Here is a 21425-nt window from a genome sequence, read left to right as displayed (position 1 = left end):
AAATTAGATATGCTTTGTCAACAACAACTAGATTTTAAATCATGTAAAGAGTAAATGATAATATGACTATGATAATTATTGTTATTAATTATATACATCCTAATTAATTGGCTAAAAAGTTACGTCGACAAAATATATACTCATTAATTCCGATGATAATTTACTACTTTCATATGTTACTTCCTCCTTCGAACTTTTTAACGTAAATTTAAACATTAATTTCATAAGTTCTTACAAATTTTTTTTTACATATTTATAATTTACAAACACGAAAAGACTATAAGATGAAGTTTAGAAAAGATAAGATCTCTTATCCTCATATAAATAGGATAAAAAAATGAATTTTTCTTATATCTTATATCGAACATTTCTTAGTAAAATTTTTCGATAAAAAAATATAAAATAAAATAAAAAGAGACTATTTAGTAAATCATAATATTTTAACATAAAAAAGTTTGCAATAAAATTACTTTACTCAACTACTATATAAGAGCAAAAAAACAGGTGGTATATATCGCCATCAGAACCTATTTTACTTGACCCTACTCTGCAAATACAAATGTTTCTTCTGATGGTTTTTCTGCCGGAGTAGCAGTTCCGTTGCCGGAGACAGCAAAGATATAGTTAACAACATTAGTAGATTCACTGTTTTCTGTTTTTTTTTGTTTATCAATGGAAAACTTGCTACCGGTGAGTACTTTCCCCTCACCTCTTTACTATGCAAAGTTCACTTTGGTTTGATAATTCAATTGCGTAATTTGTGTTTTTTTTGTCGTTATTTGAATTTTGTTGATGATTCACGGCACGTCTCAATTGCTTTTGTTTGTATTAAGTTCGTTTTGGAATATACAAAATTTTGTTTTCAAGCAAATTGGGTCGGTGGAGGCGGTGGATTGTAGAATTTGTCGATTTGGAATAGGTAACGTATACTTCTAGGTGATGAAGCCCTAGTGAGGTTTTGGTAGTGTCTAATTTGGACGCTGGTTTTCTCATGATCCCTCAAAAAACAGTGAAGGAATTGAAGCAAATAATCTAAAGTGAGACATGAATTGTTCACAGGTATCCAGCAAAAGTGCTAATCTTTGGGGGAAAATTGACCTTCTATGTTAGCTTCCATAGCCACTGATCAATTAGAGTTTTGTTGGAAATCAAAAGTTTTGCAGTCTGGCTTTTCCTTCATATTTCCTTTAAACCAATCAAACTTATGTCTTCTTTCCATTTGTTTATTTTCTCCATTGTGCATTTTGGGTATTGATATGCTTATTGTTTCTTTTATTCACATGTCACAGAATTGTTTAGTCTTCACCTTCTCGGAAATTAAAATTGTCAAAGGGTGTCCCCTCTTTCTAATTGTATTCTCGTTTCGTTTGATACTGCTCTTACAAATTTTGTTTCATCCATGTTTATTTTTTTGCTTGCTATAGCTTGACACTGCGGTTCTGCTACATCAAAACCAAAAACTCTCTCAAAAGCTTGAAGCTCAGAAGATTGAGATTGCAGTTCTTGAAGAAAAATTCACTGAGTTGAGGGACAAACAGAAGCCATATGATAACACTCTGTCTGCTATTCAGAAATCATGGGAAGAGGTATTTTATTTCATTCCAGTAGTTGGACGCTTAAGCATGATATTGCCTAACACAGATTTGTGTTCTCTATATGAGAATCGTCAGTGTGGTCCTCAACGACACGCAAATGGACAAGTAGACACATGTATGGACATGTTTTTCCATGTCCTGTATAGTACTGCGTGTTTCTGAAATGGATTTTTTTGACTTTCTTCTTCACTAGTTGGTTGGTGAATTGGAAATTTGTTCTACGCGCACAGAGGATCCGATAAGACATGGAAATGCAAGTAATGATCAATCTTGCGCAGAAGGTGAGAGATGCCCAACTATGCTAGTTTTCGTTCTTCATTAACTCCCAAACTCTCCTTCCTCTCGTTCTAAAAAGGACATAATGTGATTGTGCAAAGAAATGGTTAAGCATGGTTAGCAAGATTCTGACTCACAATGGATTAGAGGATATGGATGCTATCTGGATTTGTTAAAGAAGAAGAGTTTGATGGAACAGTCTGTGCAGCCTTCTAACTATTTATAACTTAATTAGCTATGATAAGTTGATAACTAACTTGTTTCTTTGATGATTATTGAAAACTAATTTTAATATCTAGTTCTTATTTTTTTTCCTGGTAGGAAAGAAACAAAGATAATTAAACTCTCTAGAACACTATTGGCAGTGTTAATTAGGTAACCTAGTAGGTCAGTATAACCCTTGTCAATCACTTGGTGGCTCAAGTTGAAATTATCCAGAAATCTGTGGTGAGGGATATAACATTAAGCCTAACAACAGGTGTTATATGTTTAATCTTAATCTCCATTGTCTAACTACCTTGTTCTATCTTTGTCTATCTTCCGGAACTCTTTAAGTAAAACATAAGAGGTAATATAGTGGAAAGAGATAGGATTCTATAGTGTAAGGTGCTTTTTATGCTTCCCAATAAGCTCTTCAGGTTTCGTGTTGGTTTCCATGAGCAGATGCAAACTCTAATGGCTTGTTTAGAGGGTTTGGTGCAGATAGTTCACACACATTTAAAACCAGCTTATATAGTACATTTTTCGTGATATATATATCTATATATTATTTTAGATAATGGTAACTGTATATTCACACCAAAAATCCTACAGTTAAAAGCTGATGTGGTGGGATTTACAACCCTAGAGGGTATTATCAAGACCAAAGTCTAGATAGAAACTTTACAATTGTCTATGAAGTCACTAAGGTATCTATCTCCCGCGCTATATCTTGTTTACACCAAAAATACAAAAAACTTATACTCTTCATCTTGATCTTTTGGAGACTGCTAGCTTTTCCATCATGGCATCTTTCATTTCTGCTATTTGTTTTTGTTTTCCTTTTGCTTTCTAGCCAATATTGTCTTGTTCTCTGCGCATCGTTAAATTTGTGCATCGTGTCTATCTAACCAGTTTATAATATTGTTGATAGACCTCGAGATATTGTATATAGATCATTGTTATCTTACCTTGAATACTAATTTGGTAAAAGTGCTTTTTCTGGTGTTGTATTTTTCTAAAGGCTGTTCCCATACATACTGTTACGGTAAGATGAATTATTATGAAGATTCCTATCTCTTCTAACATAGTCTGTGTTATTGGTTGTCTTAGTAAAAGGAAAAAATTAGAGCTATAGGTTTCTAAATTGGATCAATTTTTTCTCTCTCATCTATATTTGCATCTTCTTGTTGCTAGATGGTTCTGTCTATGCATGCGATGATTCTTTCTTAAGTCTCCTTTTACAAACTGGTGCAACTGGAAGCAGCTCTGATGTTAACACTCAAACGGAATATGAACAGAAGAAAATGGATGATCAAAAGATCGTGAAAATATTCCGGAATATAGTATCAACTGTAGATAACGTTAGGCAAATGAAGGACAAGTTGTGTGCTGCAGTTCTTGAGGTGCTTCCTGAAGATGGTAACAAGTTCTGATATGTTTTATCTTCTATTCGAATGATACATCCTTATTCCTTCTCCAGTTATAATTTTTTTACTTTTTGCTCTGTAGGATCATGCCTCCAAAAGTCATTGAGTGATTTGCATGTAGGAGTTAAAAATCTTATACAAACAATAAATGAACTTCATTTGAAGCATCGATCCCTGGCTGGTGCATTGCAGAATCATAGAGATACCGATGCTAAGAATAAAGCCGAGCTTAAGTGTTTAAGAGGTAACTCCTTATTCTTGATTCAAGTTAATGGAAATATTTTGAAATCTTATTATTGTGGAAATAAATTATATGTTTATGCCATGTAAACATGGACCCCACAAGTAAATAAGTTAAAGAAAATTATTAAAGAGTTTCTACAGGCAAACTTAAGTAGTGAAAACAAATTCCATGATATTACTGTATAATATTATGAAAATCTTTGTGTTAGTGAAACAAATATTGTGGTATTAATTTAAAACATTCTAGCATTTTAAAAATAGAACTTGTATATTTATACCAACTAGTTAAGTTTATGTGCTTTTTCTCGTGTGTCTCGCGTCAATCAATTAAACTATCTACAAGAAGAATAAAATTATTAATAAATAGAATTTTATTTTAAAATTAATGTTATATATTTATCTCAATGATAAGAGTATATAGCAAGGTTAAAAAAGTTGCTTAAAAAAATGTGAACCTCTTTCTCTAATATTTTTAATTCTTCTATTTATTTATCTTGTTTACTATGATTTAAGTAGGACTTATATAAGGTAAAAAACATTGATTTTGAAGTCTTAAATTTTAGGACTTGTAATGTAGTTCAACTAAGGAAAATTTAAGAAACAAATTTTAGTCAATTTTAAAGTAGTAAATATTAGGAGTTCTTACTTACTAAAAATAAACAAAAATTTAATAGCTATACATTTAATTAATTTTAAAGTTGAAAATATTATGATACTGATTAAACAACAATTATTGAGGAAAGTAGTAAGTGTGAATTTTTTCTATTGTATAGTCTTTTAATGAAGGACAAAAAGTATGATCAACATGTCTAAGGATCTTTATGCTTTTTGACCTGTCTACCACAATTCCATCGTAATGTTCTGTATTTGTAGACTATATTATTATAAAAGCGGTAAGTCTTCAAATTGAAAAGTCAAATTACTTAAGTACTCTTTTTAGAACAAATTACCTTACTTACAATTATTTTTTGAAGTGAGTATTTTTTTTAGAGAAAGCCTACTTGAATTATTTTAAAAAGCTCTCAATTAGTAATATGTTGTCTAAAACAAAAATAATAATATCTATCCTTATATATAGGGGAAAACTATTCCAAATAGAATGAGATTAGAATCTACTTTTATGGAATTAATAAATAAAATCTAACTAGGGAACTTTAAACTAAGAATGCATATAAAAATAATACCAAAAATCCTTCCCCAAGGAAATAAGGAGAACTTCCCAAATTTGACCAAAACATGTGGGCGCTTCCCAAGTCACTTGTACGTGACTTTTTCCTCCCATTTGGGTGAGTATTTTGAACTCATTTTGGGCAGAAATTTCAGCCCCATGTGGGCCCAAACCTTCTCCCATTTGGGCTTGTTGTTGAACAGTCCATGATAAACTTCTTGATTTCCCATTGAAGCCCAACAATCTTGGCTTGCAAGTCCTTAGCTTTAGACCTTGACAATTGTCTTTTTAGGGCTTCTATAGTATCATCCTTGTGTATGGAGCTATCGTAAATTGTAAGAATTTGTTTCACGTTTTTTTTTGATTTATTCTACGTGCATTTTAGTCAAAACTGTTAACTTTCAGTAATGCCATCATGAATATTGATTGCTCATGTTCCAAAGGTTGATTTTTGGATTTACTTTCATTTTTCTTGTTATGAAGGGGAGTTGGAGAAAACCATTGCACATTTGGATGAAAGTAACAGAAAATTGGCAATTCTAAAAGCAGAGAAAGATGCTGCCAAGGGGGTTCTCTTCCCTGTCCTGAATCTTGGAAATAAGCACTCTGCTAACGATAAGGCGAGAGATAAGCAGAGAGACATGCAGGATATGGAATCCACACTTAAGGAGTATTTGGTAATTTACTAGTTTGTGCGTCTGCACTCATGTTTGGGTCCCATTAAAGTAGGTGAATGTATTATATGAACAAGATCTTGTTTACAGGACCAATCCTCTTTCCGTCTATTCGAACTCAAGCGTCTTCATGAAGAAAGGATAGACATATTGAAGCAGTTGTCCAACTTACAGGTAAACTTTGGTTGGCTTGATTTTTTTTCTTCCACTCTCTTCATTGCTAGTGTTCTTGCTGTTATACTATGTAGAACCTCATTTGCTTTCTTCTTCACTAGTGATTTGAATGGATGTTTCCTTGACAGAACAAACTAAAGAATCTGAAAGCCATATGCTCTTCCCAACCATATATCTTGGTTAAAGATCAACTTGCGAAAGCTAAAGAGGATCTATCTCTTTATCAGTCCTTATACGAGAAACTACAGGTTGTAGCTAGTTGGTAGTTCAATTTTATTTTGTTTATCTGTTGCTAATTTTCGTGATTAAACTAGGTGGAGAAAGACAATCTTTCGTGGAGGGAAAAAGAAATGAATTTGAAGAATGATATAACTGATGTTTTTCGGCGATCTTCCACCATTGCTGATTCCAGAATAGCCTGGTTAGAAAAGGAGATGCAGAAACACATGCAAGAAAGAAATATGATTGAGGGCAAGCTGGAAGAAGCATCAAGAGAACCTGGTATATTGAAGAGCAGTTGTTGTTGGTTACTGTTTTCCCCCCTTAAAATGTGTATTACAGTGTAGCAACTGCAGCAATATTTAATGATAGATTTTTGTTTCAGGTAGGAAAGAAATTATTGCTGAATTTAAGAAATTGGTTTCTTCATTCCCTGAAACCATGGGCGATATGCAGAATCAGCTAAGTAATTATAAGGAGACTGCTTCAGATGTTCATTCACTACGAACTGATGTTCAGTCACTTTCCAGTATTCTTGACCGGAAGGTTTTGGTGCTAATCCACTAACTTGTACTATTCCCTTATTTTTCAAATGGTCATTTCTTCTCACTTAATGCCTCTTTTTTTTTTTTTGCTTTTTAATAGTCAAAAGAGATAGAAGCATTGTCTGCCAAGTCAGCTTCCCAGGTGACTGAAATGCTGAAGTTGCAAGCTGTGGTATGTTCAATCTTGCTCTCTTCTCTCTGTTTGCAGTTGTTCACCATCTATTTTCGGTCTGTTATTCCTGTTTGGTGTTTTATTAATTTTAAGTTAGTTCTTACTTCATTGTATTCTGTCACTTGCAATTTTCTTTGCCTTTTCTGTGAGACGTTTTTGATTTCAGGTACTTGAATGAGTACACATTTTAACGTTTGGTTACTCATTGGTTTGAATTTCCTGGCGTAGGTTAATGATTTGAAAGAGAGTGATATGCATTTAAAGCTCATTTTGGAAATGTATACGCGTGAATCTGCTTTCTCAAGGTAAAGACACGACTAAATGTTTATTATGATAAAATGAAGTCACTTTATGATATAAGAGTTTCTTGGTGCACTTTTTTTTTCTTTAAGCTTCCAACTTTGATCATTGATAAGGGCAAAAATACAGCTTTGAGTTTGGCATCCCAAACTTTGATCAAGGGGTAAAACGGGGTAAAAACAGTGTAGGGCTGTTCTACAAAGTATCACCAAAAGGGGGTGGGGGTGGGGTGGGTGGGTGTCCAAATTAGCTCAAAAGCTAACTGGACATAGATGTACTACTTAGGGGGGCTCGTAAATAATATTGGCAGGTCTCATGGTTTTGTTATTAATGTTGGAAATCTCATTTATCCAAGGAACCATTTGATCCTATTCCCCTAATTTTCCACGATATGAAGCGAAACATTGGAAACATTAGTGGTAGGGACTATTTGATCTTGAAGATTAGTTGTGGCAGCTTCGATGGTAATGTTAGAGCTTCCTACCAGATTGGAGGGGTTCATTGGAGATAGATTGTGCTTGGTTGTTGTGTCTAAAGAATCCATAGGGGGGCATTTAAGTGATGAGCATCTCTTTTCAGGATCCCTGGTAGCCCATCGTCCAATTTAGAGGAAGTGAGATCCTCTTAAAACATTCCATGAACATATCTAATTCTCCACATGCAGTGGTGTTCCAGTGATTGAATTGTTCAAACTGGTTTTCTTATCCCTTTTCTCTAATACATTTATCAGGAGGATTAGGGGCCTTGCAGCTGGAACCCCCTTCCCTTTATTTTCATAGTATCTATTTTTTTCAGTAATGCCTGGGACTGTTTTCCTGGATCCCAATCTTCTTTAGCCTCTCTACGGAGCTTTTCATAATCTTTTCATGTTAAGTCCGGGATACTTAGAGTTAAAATTTCCTTTGGAGAAGTATAACCCTCCTTTAGAAAAGTCTGGGTATGTTATTGTAATTGATTGTCTTTCCTCAATCAATTAGGATTCACTTGTATAAATATCTTTTTTCCCCTCAAAATTCTACATGGTATCAAAGCCATTGGTGTGTTTTTCTCCCTCGCAGCAATAAGGTTTCGTCTTACTAAAAAGAGGTCAAGTTTTTCCCTCCTTGAAGCTGTCCGCAAAGGCTACTTCCCTGGATCTTCTTCAAGACTTCCTTTCTTGGATTGTCTATCAATTTCGAGCATACCCACCAAGTTCTAGATTTTTTTCGATCACCCGAGCTAGGGTTCTGGCAAGACAGTTTTCGGGTGAGACTCTGTCTGAGCAATTTTTTCTTCTCCAAGGGACTTCTATTTAAATGCGATTTCCTTCTAGAGTTTTAGGAAATTTTATTTTCTGATTTGGGATCCTATTAAAACTATGGGGACGACGACTTCGGGAGAAACTGTCTTCGGATGAAATTCAGCATCTTCGCCGATTTTGACCAAATCTGACTTGCCTTTGGTTGCCATATTTAATTATATGCAATCAGGTACTACATTTACTGCTCATTGTAATTCTTGGATTGTTGATTTTGGTGCGAATAGGCACATGACATGTTCCTCTAAAGGCTTACAGAATACTCTCCTACTTCTAGTCCCAAAGGGAATTTTGTCAGAATAGGCAACTAGAAATTAGAAGTGAGCAGTATATAGAGAAACGACCTTAGTGTTTCAATAAGAACTTCATCAAGAACAACATACCAGTGTAATCCTACTTCACTAAAAAATAAAAAGTACCAGTGTAATCCTAAAAGTGAAGTTTGGGGAGGTTGGGGGTATACGCGAACCTTAGTGTTATTTACTTTAATTATATACATTGGATTAGGGCTGGGCATAATTTGGTTGAAATCGAAAAAACCGACCAAACTGATTTCTTTTTTAATTTTGGTTTCGGTTTTTCAGTTCTACAGTCTCGGTATTTCGGTTCGGTTTTCGGGTTTTAAGTGTTCTTTTTCGGTTAATCGAAAATCCGAATTTTATGGAATACATTGAAGTTATATTTTTTTATATGCAAATACTTACACATTACATTAAAATTACTGAAAAGCCAAATAATATATAAAAGCCCATTATTTATCCCTATATCTATATCCACCCCAAACCCAAAGACCAAATCTCAAATCCCTAAATCACAGTTGAGTAAGAACTGAAGAGTGAAGAAGAGCAGGCCGCAAGACATCAGACATAGTTCTCTCTGAATTCTCACTTTTCACTTCTCCTTCCCATCGTTGATTTGTCATTAGTTTTCACTGCGCGAGACGTTATTTGTGTTTCATGTAAGTGTTATTGATATGTAGTGGTAGTAATGATTAATGAGTAGTAATTAATTACTTGCCACACTTCCAGTGATTGATTTTGATTGTTGAAATCAATAAATCATGTTGAAAATTCTATTTTTTAAAAGTTGATCCAGTTTAAAAAGTCCAGTTATGACCAAAAAAAGAGAGCCCAAAATGATATTCAAACCGAAAAAATAAATCAAACCGAAAGTACCAAAACCGAACTAAACCGAATTTATTTCAGGTTAGTTTCGGTTCATATTTTTATCAAACCGAACCGAATTTCGCAAATCGAACCGAACCGACCGAATGCCCAGCCCTAAGTTGGATTAGTGCGATGGTGGATTTTCTCAAGTAATTTATTTTTTGAATTGGACTGAGATATTGTGGCTTTGATGGTGGGTTCAGCTTGGAATTTGTTATAATATGTGCATGTATGAAACTGAGGTGCATGTGTTAAGGATCTGTTTTTGTGGCTTGATTATACTTATAATGATAACTAATGTGTCAATGTAGAAAAACGGCTGGTTCTCTATATTTCTGAATATGGCATGCTTCAATCATTCTTGTAAATTTTATCTGGACATATCACATTGACATTTTGTTTTTCTTACGGAGTTTCTAATTGCATTTGAGCTGCCTACGGTACTGTTGACCAATCGTATGTTTAATCTTGAAGATGGTTTTTGGAAATAAATATATGAATGAATATCTTTTCTGCAGTGGTCTTATCAAACACTGCTTTTAGAAGCTCTTTGTCCACTTTGTAATGCTGAAATAGCAGTTAGTGTTCGTGATATATATCCTTGCTGATGAACTGTTGAATCTCATATCTTTTAGATACATATATTTTCAAAGGGCATATATTGATCTTTTTCTTCACTAAGAATGCTTCCAAATATTACCATGGTGACTTCAGGGATGTTTTTGAGGCTCGGAGTTCCGAGTACAGAGCTTGGGCACGTGTTCAGAGTCTGAAGACTTCTCTTGATGAACACAATTTGGAAGTGAGAGTGAAATCTGCTATTGAAGCCGAGGCTGACTCCCAGCAGAAGCTAGGTGCTGCAGAAGCTGAGATTGCTGAGCTGAGACAGAAGTTAGATGCTTCTAAAAGGTCTGTTTGCCCTCTTGTTATTTTGAATGATGAGTCGTCATACTGCTGTCAGTAGATCATTCAGAAAATTTTCTCTATGCGGCTGTGCACTTTAACAATAAGATGACATCTTCCTAACAAAGTTGAAGTTATTCTGTTTTCACATACATGAAAAGTCTCATACTCCTGTTCTTGGTAATGGCCTTGGTGAATGGTTTGCCATGCTTTCTGGGCTCGACTTTATAGAAAGTATTGGTTGGAGGGTCACAAGTCCACTATTGGTGGGAAGAGTGTATTTTAGTCATGCATTCCCGGCTTCATTACAACTTTCAGCTTGTTTATACAAGTTGCTGTAGTGGGGAACCATGTGCTCATCAGAAGGTCTTGATGGTTTTTAGAGAGGACCTTGGGCTTTCGAGAGAAAGATGGCGCTGGAGAACGTTTCTTTTTATCAGTTTGATAGAATCTTGTTTTCCTTTTTCCTTGTAATAATTAATTAGTGTCCTACGAAAATATTCACGAAGATAGTTGGTTCTCGTTACTTCAGGGAACGGTCTAGACTCTCGGAAGTCTTGAAGTCTAAGCATGAAGAAACCGAGGCCTACCTCTCTGAGATTGAGGTCTGTTTACTGCTCAACTTGTATGCTTATGGGTCAGTTGTATGGAAGTTGGAACACATTTGCTTTGTAAAACAATCTGAAAGATTTGAGAGATTCTTTTATTGCAGACAATTGGGCAGGCCTACGATGATATGCAAGCTCAAAATCAGCAGCTTTTCCAGCAAATCACAGAGAGAGATGATTACAATATAAAGGTAATATATTCGACAAGAATGCATTCAATCACTTTAGTGTTTCTGTAAAATTGGTAAAAATCTCAAAACTTTTTTATGTACTATTTGTTACTTAATATGAAAAGGTACCATTAGTCCTCCCTATTTTTTTGGACACTAGTAACATTGTATTTCAGTCGGTACTTAGTAGTACTGAAAATCCACATATACAAAAAGAAAAAAAAGATTAAAGTCCTTCCAATGCTAAACCAGGAACTAGATGGATCCTAAACCATCTATGATTGACTCAGTCTCATTGGAGTAGACATTTGTACACCAAAAACAAAACAACAAAAATACATTTAAGCTTGACTTCCTGCAGGTTGTTCTCCACATTTTCAAAACATCTATCATTTCTCTCTCTCCATATAGTCCACCATATACAAGCAGGTACTATCCTCCATCTTTCTCTGTTTGTAGCCTCAACTGCAGCCTCCTCCCAACTAAAAAGAGTCTCATCAATCTTACTAGGCATACTCCAGGAAATGCCTCAGTGAAATTGCAGTGTAGAAAGAGGTGTTTTACTGTCTCTGTATCCTTACCACATAAGGAGCATCTGTTGCATAAAGATAAACCTGTCTTGCCACATTTTCCAATGTCAGAACCGCTTCATTGGATAGCAGCCAGGTGAAGCATGCCACTTTTTGTGGCACTTTGACTCTCCAAATTTGCTTCCAAGGCCATCTGAAATCTTGATTCTCCATAAGACTTGTTTGTTTATATCCTTCAGTCACCCTATATCTTCCTTTGTTGTGCCCATGCCACCATAAATAGTCTTCACCTGGTTGGATTTCTTGGAAACTCTCCAGTAGTTTGAAAACTTCAATCATTCTGGGTATTTCCCAGTCATTCAAGTTTCTTCTGAAGATCATATTCCATCCTTGTGGTGACCACATTTCAGCAACAGTTTTCTCTTGGTGTTGAGCCAAAACAAAGATGTCAGGAAAGAGATCTTTAAAGCTCACAGTACCCACCCATTTATCAATCCAAAAACTTGTTTTCTACCATTTCGAACTTCGACAGTTAATTGATTACTGAGAAACTGCCAGAATATTCTAATGGATTTCCAGAGGCTACCATAGGGGGTGTTGACCTCTTTAGTTACCCATGTGTTCAGTTGCTCATACTTGCTCTTGATTACCCTGTACCAGAGGGTTTGGTCCTCCTGATGGTACCTCCATAGCCACTTGACCTTGAGTGCTTTGCTTGGATTTAAGGTTCTTGATACCTAGTCCACCTTGTTCTTTACTTCTAATAATGTTCTTCCATTTGACCAAATGAAAACCCTTCCTTTCATTATTGCCGTGCCACAAGAAGTTTCTTCTGACTTTATCCAACCTTTGAACTACTGACTGGAGTATATGAAAGAGAGATAACATATACGTAGGGAGGGCGTCTAAGACTGGAGTTAAGCAAAGTTAGTCTACCTCCCAAGGATAGATATTGTGATCTCCATCTGGTTAAATTCTTTTCACATTTCTCCACAATTGGACTCCAAATATCTATGGACCTATACTCGGCCCCCAGAGGCATGCCCAAATATATTGATGGCAAAGTGCCTATAGCACCTCCTAGGATTTGAGAAAGGTGATCCATTTCTAGAACCACATTAATTGGATACAAGTGGCTTTTGTTCCAATTTATATGGAGCCCAGAAATGGATTCAAAATACACCAATATAAGTCTTATTATCAAGAGTTGCTCCTCGTCAGCCCCACAAAAAAATAGTGTATCATCAACATATTGCAAATGTGTAATCTCTACACTGTTTCCAGCAACCTTGCTAACTTCAAATCCTTGAATTCTTCCTGTTATCTTAGCTATATTCAGCATGTTGTTGAGTCCCTCCATGGCTATGATGAACAGGAAAGGGGATAGGGGATCCCCTTGCCTGATCGCTCTATGTGCATTGAAGAATCCTTCCGGTGACCCATTAATGAGTACTGAAAATTTCACAGTTGAGATACAGAACTTGATCCAGCTGGTCCACCTCCCACCAAAACCCATTAGACTCAGCATACTTAAAATGAATTCCCAGTTCACGTGATCATATGCTTTCTCAATATCAAGTTTGCATAATATACCGGGTTTTTTCTGAGTCACTCTGGAGTCAATTGCTTCATTAGCTATGAGCACTGCGTCTATTATCTGCCTGCCTTTGTTAAAAGCCATTTGTTGCTTGTCTACCAATTTATCCACAACTCTCTTGAGTTTTTCTGTAAGTACCTTGGAAATCAACTTGTAAAAGCTTCCAATTAAGCTGATGGGTCCGAAGTCTTTGAGTTCTTTTTCCTGTCTTCTTAGGAATCAGTGCTATGTAAGTTGCATTATGGCTTTTTTCAAACATCCCAGTTGAGTGAAATTTTGGAATGCCCCCATAATATCTTGTTTAATGATGTCCCAACATTTTAGATAAAAGCCCATTGTGTGACCATCAGGGCCAGGGGCTTTGTCTGCAACACACATCTTTAGACACTCAAAAACTTCTTGCTCCTCAAACGCAGCCTGCAATACTTTATTCTCATCCTCTGTAATGGTAGGGTGATTGCTAATATTTCCAGAAGGCCTCCACTCTTCAGGTTCTGTATATAACTTCTTGTAGAAGGAAATGATTTCTTCCTTGATTCTATTTGGCTCTGATATGGTCTCTCCCCGCACTTTGAGCTGATCAATGTGGTTATATCTCTTGTGGGCATTAGCAGTTTGATGAAAAAACTTTGTATTCCTATTCCCTTCCTTGAGCCATAAAGCTCTTGATCTCTGCTTCCAGACCACTTCCGCATTCTTTAAACACCCCTCATACTCCATGAAAAGTGATGCTTTTTGGCTATTTCCTCCTCTGTTAAAGCTCTACTGTTTAGATGTAAATCCAGCTCAGCCATCTGAGTGAGAAGGTTGTTCTTTTGCAATTTCAGATTTCCTCGTTCATTTCTGCTTCATTCTTTCAATTTCCCTTTGAGAGCTTTGCGTTTACATGCTAAGATGTAATCAGGCTTCCCATAGAATTCAAAGGCATTCCACGAGTCTTTGATTCTTTCAACAAAACCTTCTTGGTTTAGCCACCAATTTTCAAACTTGAAATAGGATTTCGATTGCTCCCAGTGCCCACAGAATAGAGCTATAGGGACATGATCTGAAATCACTCTTTGCAAAAGTAGTCTGCTTTAGGATATTGAAGAGATTATTCCATTCTATGGAGACCAGAATCCTGTCAATTCTAGATGCAGTGGTATGGTTATCACCTTTGTACCAAGTATAGCTTTCACTACCTAGCTGTGGATCAACGAGGTCCATGTCTTCAATGCAATCTGAGAACTCTCTCATTGCTGAATTTCTCTTGCTACAATCCCTTTTTTCAGAGGGAAATTTACAAACATTGAAGTCACCACAGATTGCCCATGGTCCGTCCATCAATCCTCTTACATCAGCCAATTCCTCCCAGACTAGCCTCGTCTCCACTTGACTTTTGGGAGCATATACACTAGTAATGTGACATTCAAAAATGCTTAGACCCTGACTTGCAAGACACAGTATATGCTCCAACTTGTAAAGTTTCCCCTTCCCAAATTCTAGAATCCCATAGTATTAGGATTCCCCCTCTGGTTCCACTAGCCTCCAGACATGCTTATTTAATCCATCTCCCTGCCCAAATTTGTTTGATTAATTCTTGTACATTGCCTTCAAGTTTTGTCTCCTGGAGGCAGACTATGTCTGCTTTCCAATCCTGAATCATATTTTGTACCACAATTCTCTTCCCCGGATCCTTCAACCCCCTAACATTCCATGAGATTAATTTGATCTTCATGGAGTATTCTGTGAGCTCCCCTTCCCCTTCCCTCTGTATCCATTGCTTTTGAATTTAGCATCAAAGGATATCAGATTCTTTAATTCTTGTGCTCCTTTATGTTTTGTTCTATTAACGTCCGTTGACCTCTCCATTTTCCTTACTTGCCTGCTTGCATCCAACAGCTTTAGGAGTTCAAGTGCTTCCTCTTCCATCCCCTGGAAATCCACTCCAAACATCTTATGGAGTTTCAGTAAGTTCTGATGAATCCAGGCTGTGACCTTCCTTTCTGTTTCAGTAAGAGCTCCTTGTTGTGTACAAAGGTGTTCAACCTCCTGTACATCCCATAATTCCCCAGAATTTCCCAATATTTCCTGATTTGTTACAAGATCACCTGTGACAATTTCCCCATGTTCTTTTCTTCAGTTACTTCCTCGCTTGCTACGCACAGTTGCGCAGTTTTTTTTCCCCTTCAATTTCTAGTTCTTCTTCAATGGTGAAAGGTGCAGCTTCCTGTATTTCCTGTATTCTCTGCATGTGGTGATTTGAAGAATAAGTCACCGTGGTTTCATCCACTATGACCTCCTGGAATAGATCCTTGGGCTGCTGGTTAAAATTGTTAGCAATAATATTTGCATGGTCCAGACCATTAGGTTTCAGGCCCATTCTTCGTTTTAAATTGTGCACATGCCCATTACGTGCTTTTTCAGTCAATTTAAAAAATTCTCCAGCTGTCCCCATGTGTTTCTCCCCTGTTCCATCACCATCATGTTCTGGATTCTCGGATATAGAGGTTGAAGGCTCTATTATCTGCTGGATCTTCCTTTGAGCCCCCTCATCTTCTCCGGCAACTGTTCCATCTCTCTCCGGCGACAACTCAAATCGAGTTTTCCTTTCCACCCATATCGGGATGATGAAGTTGACTCCTTCTCTGTAATGGTGACTTCCGTCGGCATGCTCCGATCATCCCCTTGTGTCTCAATCCTAGCCCATTTGAGGTGGTTTCTTAGCTTTGTTTCCTTCTCCGTCGCCAACCACCATCCACAGAGTTCTCCGATTTCGTGGAAAGTCTCTTCTGTCCAAAGATGCTTTGGAATACCTATATCCCTAATCCAAGTGGATTTGGGTTTGTAAGAGATAGGTACACATCCTGCAGTAGGGTTCCACCACTCTAACTTGAGGATGCTTCTGTTCCACATCCATTCTCCCTGGAGAACTTGTTCTGCCATGTATTTGTTTGGGAACTCGAAGAGATAACAATTGTCCAGCATCTCATAAATATTGATCCCAAAAGCCTTTTTCCATACCGTCGAAGACCAACGTCTAACCTCAGACAGGGTGGGATTTTCAACTTTCTACTTGTCAAAAAATCCAAAGATACATCTTCCCAGTACTCCTTGATCATTGATTTTGGCTTCACAGATGGTTCCAGTCTCTTTGCCTTTGGTTGTGACCATATCAGGGCTGTTGCTTTGCCATTTGCTGTGTTTAACTGCTTTTGCATATGTCATCTTAGAGTCATGTGTCCTGCTTTGTGTCTTCTCCTTTTGTGGTGAACATTTAATAAAACTTTGAATCTTAAATGCCACACTTCTCCATCCAGCATTTATGTCTGACTCGGGTACAATAATAACTGTTCTGTCCTCTCCGTTCAGTGAGAGAATACTCATATATCTCCCATGAGAGTTATGTTTCCTCGTACCAAAGAATTCTGCCACCTGATCTTTTAATTTCCACCTTCTCACCTGGTTTTTTTGGTCTGATGATGCTTCTCTGAGAATGAAACAAATCCATTCAAGCACCTTCTCACTAAGCGTAACCCTCCTCATTTTTCTGCTTCTTTCCACCCAGTCATACCATGCAACATTGTTTGAAGTCCATCTGGTGTTGTCGTATGATTTAAAACCTTGGTTGAGATATATTCTATTATCCCCCATAATTTCTTAAGACGGGAGATGATTTTTTGTAAAACTGTAATCACGGGATGTAAGAACTGAGTTGTTTGAATGGAAGGGGTCAATTTCCGGCTAGTCTACCGGAAAAGGAAGGTTGCAATCCTAGGAAGTAGGAGAGAGTGTCATTGGTAAATGTGCCTGGGAGCATTCTGTTTGTTGTTTCCTAATACTGCGCTTTATTTGTCTTTTCATCCTCCCTATATTTTCTAATTGGCGAAAGCTGGAATTTTCTTCTCAATTTAGATGCTTCATGAGTCAATTATTTTCATCATGTGTGAGGTGGAGTCACTAAAGTTTTAGGAAGTGGGGTATGATTTTGATATTTCTCGTTAGACTTCATTTGTCAGATGTGAAGTATTTATGGTGTTGTTCTCCAGCGATTAACTTTTGCTTTTCCTTTTAATCATATGTCAACGGAGGAAAAGTGGTTAATATTGCTTAGGGATTTTCATTGTTTTCTGATGAATGATTTACATTGTTTAAGGGTAATAATATTTCTGATGTAACTGCACCCAAGGTTGTGACCTAGTGGTTAATGAAGTGGTTGAGAACCTTGAGGTCTTAGGTTCAAAACTCAGTGGAGACAAAAAACACTAGGTGATTCTTTCCATCTGTCCCAGCCTTCGTCGATAGGTGCGAAAACTGGCCTAGACACCACGGTCATTAAGAAAAAATGATGTAACTAGTTACGAGCTTAAAAAAAATAATAATTCCATTGCAACTTTGTTACTGCATCTAATTTTACAGATTCGGATTTGTTTTCAGTAAACTCATTTAGTTGCTGCTAATTCCATGGCCATCTTTCTTCAGCCATTTTTCTCTTATAAACATTTATTTGGGGAAAAGTACTTAGAATTATACATCTAAACCACAATGAGTGAAAGTAGTTTAACCGTTAAGAAGTTTGGAAAATCTTTTACTGTAAGAATGCTTTCAAGTTTCAACCAAATTGCATGTAACCTCACTGACTACCTCACAACTATAGCAAGGAGCCTGAAGAGTTGGTAGAAGACCTGGCAGTGAACAACACATTATCTCATTACAAGTTCTCAAAGGTCAAAGATGTAGAGTGAAAGAAAAAGTCGAGGTCAGTTGGTGTTCAAAGCACAAATATAGAGTGAGAGCATTAATGAAGAAAGGGTAATAAAAATAAGTAAAAAAAATGTGTATACATATGGTCAAGAGTAATAAGCAGTTTCATCAAAGGTGAAAAGGATAAAAATTATAGTGGGTTTCTAGAGCCAGTGCAGACGAAGTGCTAGCCCCTTAAGAAAGAAAGGCTCTAGATGCAAACAAACAGTTATCTAGACAAAATAATATAAAATATCATATTAGGTGAAATATTTATTCTTTATTGCCAAATCTCTTCAAGAAAACTTATAGGCGAAAAAGCATATGCTTTAGTGCCTTGAGGCCTCAATTGAGGCACGGGCAACTACTTTGCACATAGCCTCAAGGCTTAAGTGTGTGTAAAGCGAGCCTTTGACAATGCTGAAGTCGTGGACATTTACAGCAACTTGTGTTCAATTGATTTCCCCCTTATCTGTGGCGATTATTCTTTTTTTTTTCTTTTTTTTCCATTCAGTCATGGTAGTTCTGGTCTGACTCTACAACTTGGGTTATTTGTTTAATTGTTTTTTTGTTCTTAATTCAGAATGCCTTCTTGTTTTCAACCTTTCTGTATGCATTACATTTTTAAACTTATCCTGTTAGGGTTTTCTTTTCTAGATTTTCATGCACTAATCTGTGTAAATATTTTTCCTCCTTGTAGCTGTTGTTAGATCTTATTTCCATGACCCCAACTTATCTTTGAACAGGGGAGGGTAAACACTTGGCTAATCGGTAGTGGATTGGCCAGTATTACCACTTTTAAAAAATAGCACCTGGTTTGCTTTTCTTAAGCTTTATTTGATTGAATCTCATTGTTATCCATTCTCAGTAAGACTGACAATGAATGTGGCATTAATTTGTCCCGCACTGCTTTGATGCCGGGGAGATTCCAGCATTGTGTTGTGCATTATATGCCTGTTTTATTCTTTTTTTCCCTCATGGTTAAGATGTTTGCAGAATTAGTTCCTTTTATAGGACTACTTTAGACACATTTCTGTAGCTTTACATGGATATGTTGGGTTTTTAGAGTTTCGCATCCACAAATTTCCTTACATCGCTTCAAGAGTACTCCAAAAAACGTTCTGTCTGTGCATTTCTAGTGTCTCAGGTTTCTACTGCTGCCAATGTTGTACACTGTGGTTAGTTTATTTCCTGTTCTACAGCTTGTTTTAGAAGGAGTACGGGCAAGACAACAGCGGGATTGTTTGGCTTGGGAAAGTCAAATCACAGAGAGAGCAGTTGAAGATGCCAATACAATGGTCAGTTCCTATGAAATGAAAGCTGCCAAAATTGATGACCAGGTAATTGCATATCTTCTCTGAAGTGCCAAATGTTTATATTTCTCCAGACTTTAAGTGTATGTATTTCCTTTCAGTTGAGGGGATGCTCAGACTTGATCCAGAAGCTTGCTGAAGATAGGGGTCAGAATTCTCTTGCTTTAGAGAACACCCAAAAACGGTTTTTAGATGTAAGAAAATCTTCCCAGCAATTGCGGGAGACGCTGGAAGAATGGCAATCCAAGATCGACGAAGTTCGAGTTGATCTTGCACAGTTGCAGATAGAACTAGAGAAAGAAAGGTAACTGAAGGTTAACCTTTGTCTGTATACCCATTATGAATTTATCTTAAACCAATACTCTCATATGTTCCTTTATTATATGATCTTCGCTTTACTTGGCTAGGTTTGAGAGAAAAAGAGCAGAGGAGGATGTAGAAGCTCTGAGGAGAAAGACTTCACGTTTGAGATCACACATTGAAGGGTCATCTGTTATTGAGAAGCTTCAGCAAAAACTAAGGGAATACAAGGAAATACTCAATTGTAGTATTTGCTTTGATAGGCGCAAAGAGGTTGGACCGACTGACCTTTCCTTATTTATTTGGTTGATCAGCATCAGTTTGGTGAAGTTGAAAGTACCTATAGAATGTCACATCTGATGTAGGATCCACTGTTGCAAGTTTGTGATTCTGGCAGCAGATGGGATGAAAAGATTGCGTTCTTACTTTAGATTGGTTATTGAGATAATAGTATGGCGATATCCAAGAGATTCTTCAGTTATGAGATCCATGGTTCTGAATTAGGGAACAACCAGTGTCCAGTAGTGAGACCGAATAGTACCTCCTTACCAAAAAAATAGTACATTTAACCAAACATGTGTTAATTTGTTACATGATCTTGTCTGATGTGAATAAGCACAGTGATGCTTACGTCCACCATCTGGTGAGATTCTAAGAGATCCTGACAGCTAACTTGTTACAGTGGTTGGTTTAATTTTTGCCATGGTGGTAATAGAACTAGTATTCTCCAAATATTTTTTTGATAGCGATGGAGTCCAGGTCAGTTTGTTCATACCTCGACTATCCCATCGGTATGCTACTTCCCACTAGAACAGGTACTAGGTAACATTACCTATAAAGATTTATTATTGTTTAGACATGACAAAGATAATGCCTATGTTTTTTTTTTCGGGATTGGTTTGCACCCGCTTCATTGACCACCAGGCCACACCCTTGGGTTCAACTAGTTTTCTCCAAACATGTAATTGTGTCCTTAGTGAGGAAAGAATTTAACTTTGCTAGACTCTTTATCTGATACCTATTTCACTCTGAGAGCTAAGTTTTCTTTATTACATTACAGGTTGTCCTCGCAAAATGTTACCATCTCTTTTGTAATCCGTGTATCCAAAAAATTGTGGAGACTCGTCACCGCAAATGTCCTGTCTGCTCTGCAAGCTTTGGAGCAAATGATGTCAAGGCCGTTTATATCTGATCAGAAACATGAGGATGTCTAGGCCTTTTATTATGTCACTGTTGTGAAGCAAGGTTGTCGTTCACTTATGGTCTATGCATATATTTATGCAGGAAATAACATAAAACAGAAAAAAATTCTGGTGGTTGAAAGTGGATAGTCTGCATGGATTTGCTGGTGCTAGTCCAAAGGTTAATGATTTTGTTAATCTTTTGCTGGTGCGTGTCCAAGGTTGTTGATCTTGTTCATTAACCTTTCCTTTATTTAAGTGGATGCACTTAAGTTCACATCTTTGGTTGCTGAGTTCTATTGTTTATTGCCTTGTTATTAAGTCCCAATCCATTGCCTCAAATAGAGTTTGTTCACCCCGTTGTCGCCCCCTCCATCGCTTCTCCTAGTATATAGGTTTTCCCCCATACTCACTCAATTGCCTGAAAAGGTGAACATAATTTTTTTTTAAACCACAATTTTTAGTTGCTGGTTAGGAAGTAAACTCATGTATTAAAACTAGCATAACTAATACCATGTTCTGTAGCATTTTAGTTGCTATGTATAGAATATAGCACACGAACCAATACATGTATAATTCATGAGGGGGTTTATGCATTATTTTATGCCAAGTAAAAGATGGACCAACTAAGTCTTGCATAATTA

General features: G+C 36.7%; 1 protein-coding gene across 4 annotated transcripts; it reads left to right on the top strand.

Moving 5' to 3' along the window:
- The first annotated feature begins 464 nt into the window (after nucleotides 1–464).
- Nucleotides 465–21058, top strand: LOC101254859 (E3 ubiquitin-protein ligase BRE1-like 1). 4 transcript variants are annotated; one of them, XM_010314495.4, is made up of 19 exons: nucleotides 465–690; nucleotides 1425–1586; nucleotides 1789–1876; nucleotides 3267–3491; nucleotides 3582–3743; nucleotides 5394–5587; nucleotides 5675–5758; nucleotides 5887–6006; nucleotides 6073–6259; nucleotides 6363–6523; nucleotides 6623–6694; nucleotides 6923–6999; nucleotides 10172–10366; nucleotides 10893–10965; nucleotides 11073–11159; nucleotides 19190–19327; nucleotides 19402–19604; nucleotides 19708–19873; nucleotides 20661–21058. In XM_010314495.4, the coding sequence occupies exons 1-19, from the start codon at nucleotides 673–675 to the stop codon at nucleotides 20790–20792; spliced, it is 2544 nt and encodes an 847-aa protein (XP_010312797.1). In that variant the 5' UTR covers nucleotides 465–672; the 3' UTR covers nucleotides 20793–21058. The 4 variants fall into 4 exon arrangements, with proteins under 4 accessions (XP_010312797.1, XP_069147534.1, XP_010312798.1 ...); XM_010314496.4 differs by lacking the exon at nucleotides 465–690 and adding an exon at nucleotides 743–1059; XM_069291433.1 differs by lacking the exon at nucleotides 1789–1876 and having other exon boundaries at nucleotides 514–690.
- Nucleotides 21059–21425: the final 367 nt, after the last annotated feature.

Source organism: Solanum lycopersicum, chromosome 11, assembly GCF_036512215.1.
Source record: "Solanum lycopersicum chromosome 11, SLM_r2.1".
NCBI classification, from domain to species: Eukaryota; Viridiplantae; Streptophyta; class Magnoliopsida; order Solanales; family Solanaceae; genus Solanum; species Solanum lycopersicum.
The sequence above is the reverse complement of the archived record's forward strand: the minus strand, read 5'-3'. Positions and strand labels throughout refer to the sequence as shown.

Bases quoted from the DNA above. Each gene is read 5' to 3' on its own strand.
- LOC101254859 (XM_010314495.4), top strand. The intron at 7,000-10,171 runs GTAAAGACACGA...TGGTGACTTCAG, and splicing joins CGTGAATCTGCTTTCTCAAG to GGATGTTTTTGAGGCTCGGA. The intron at 19,874-20,660 runs GTTGGACCGACT...ATTACATTACAG, and splicing joins GCTTTGATAGGCGCAAAGAG to GTTGTCCTCGCAAAATGTTA.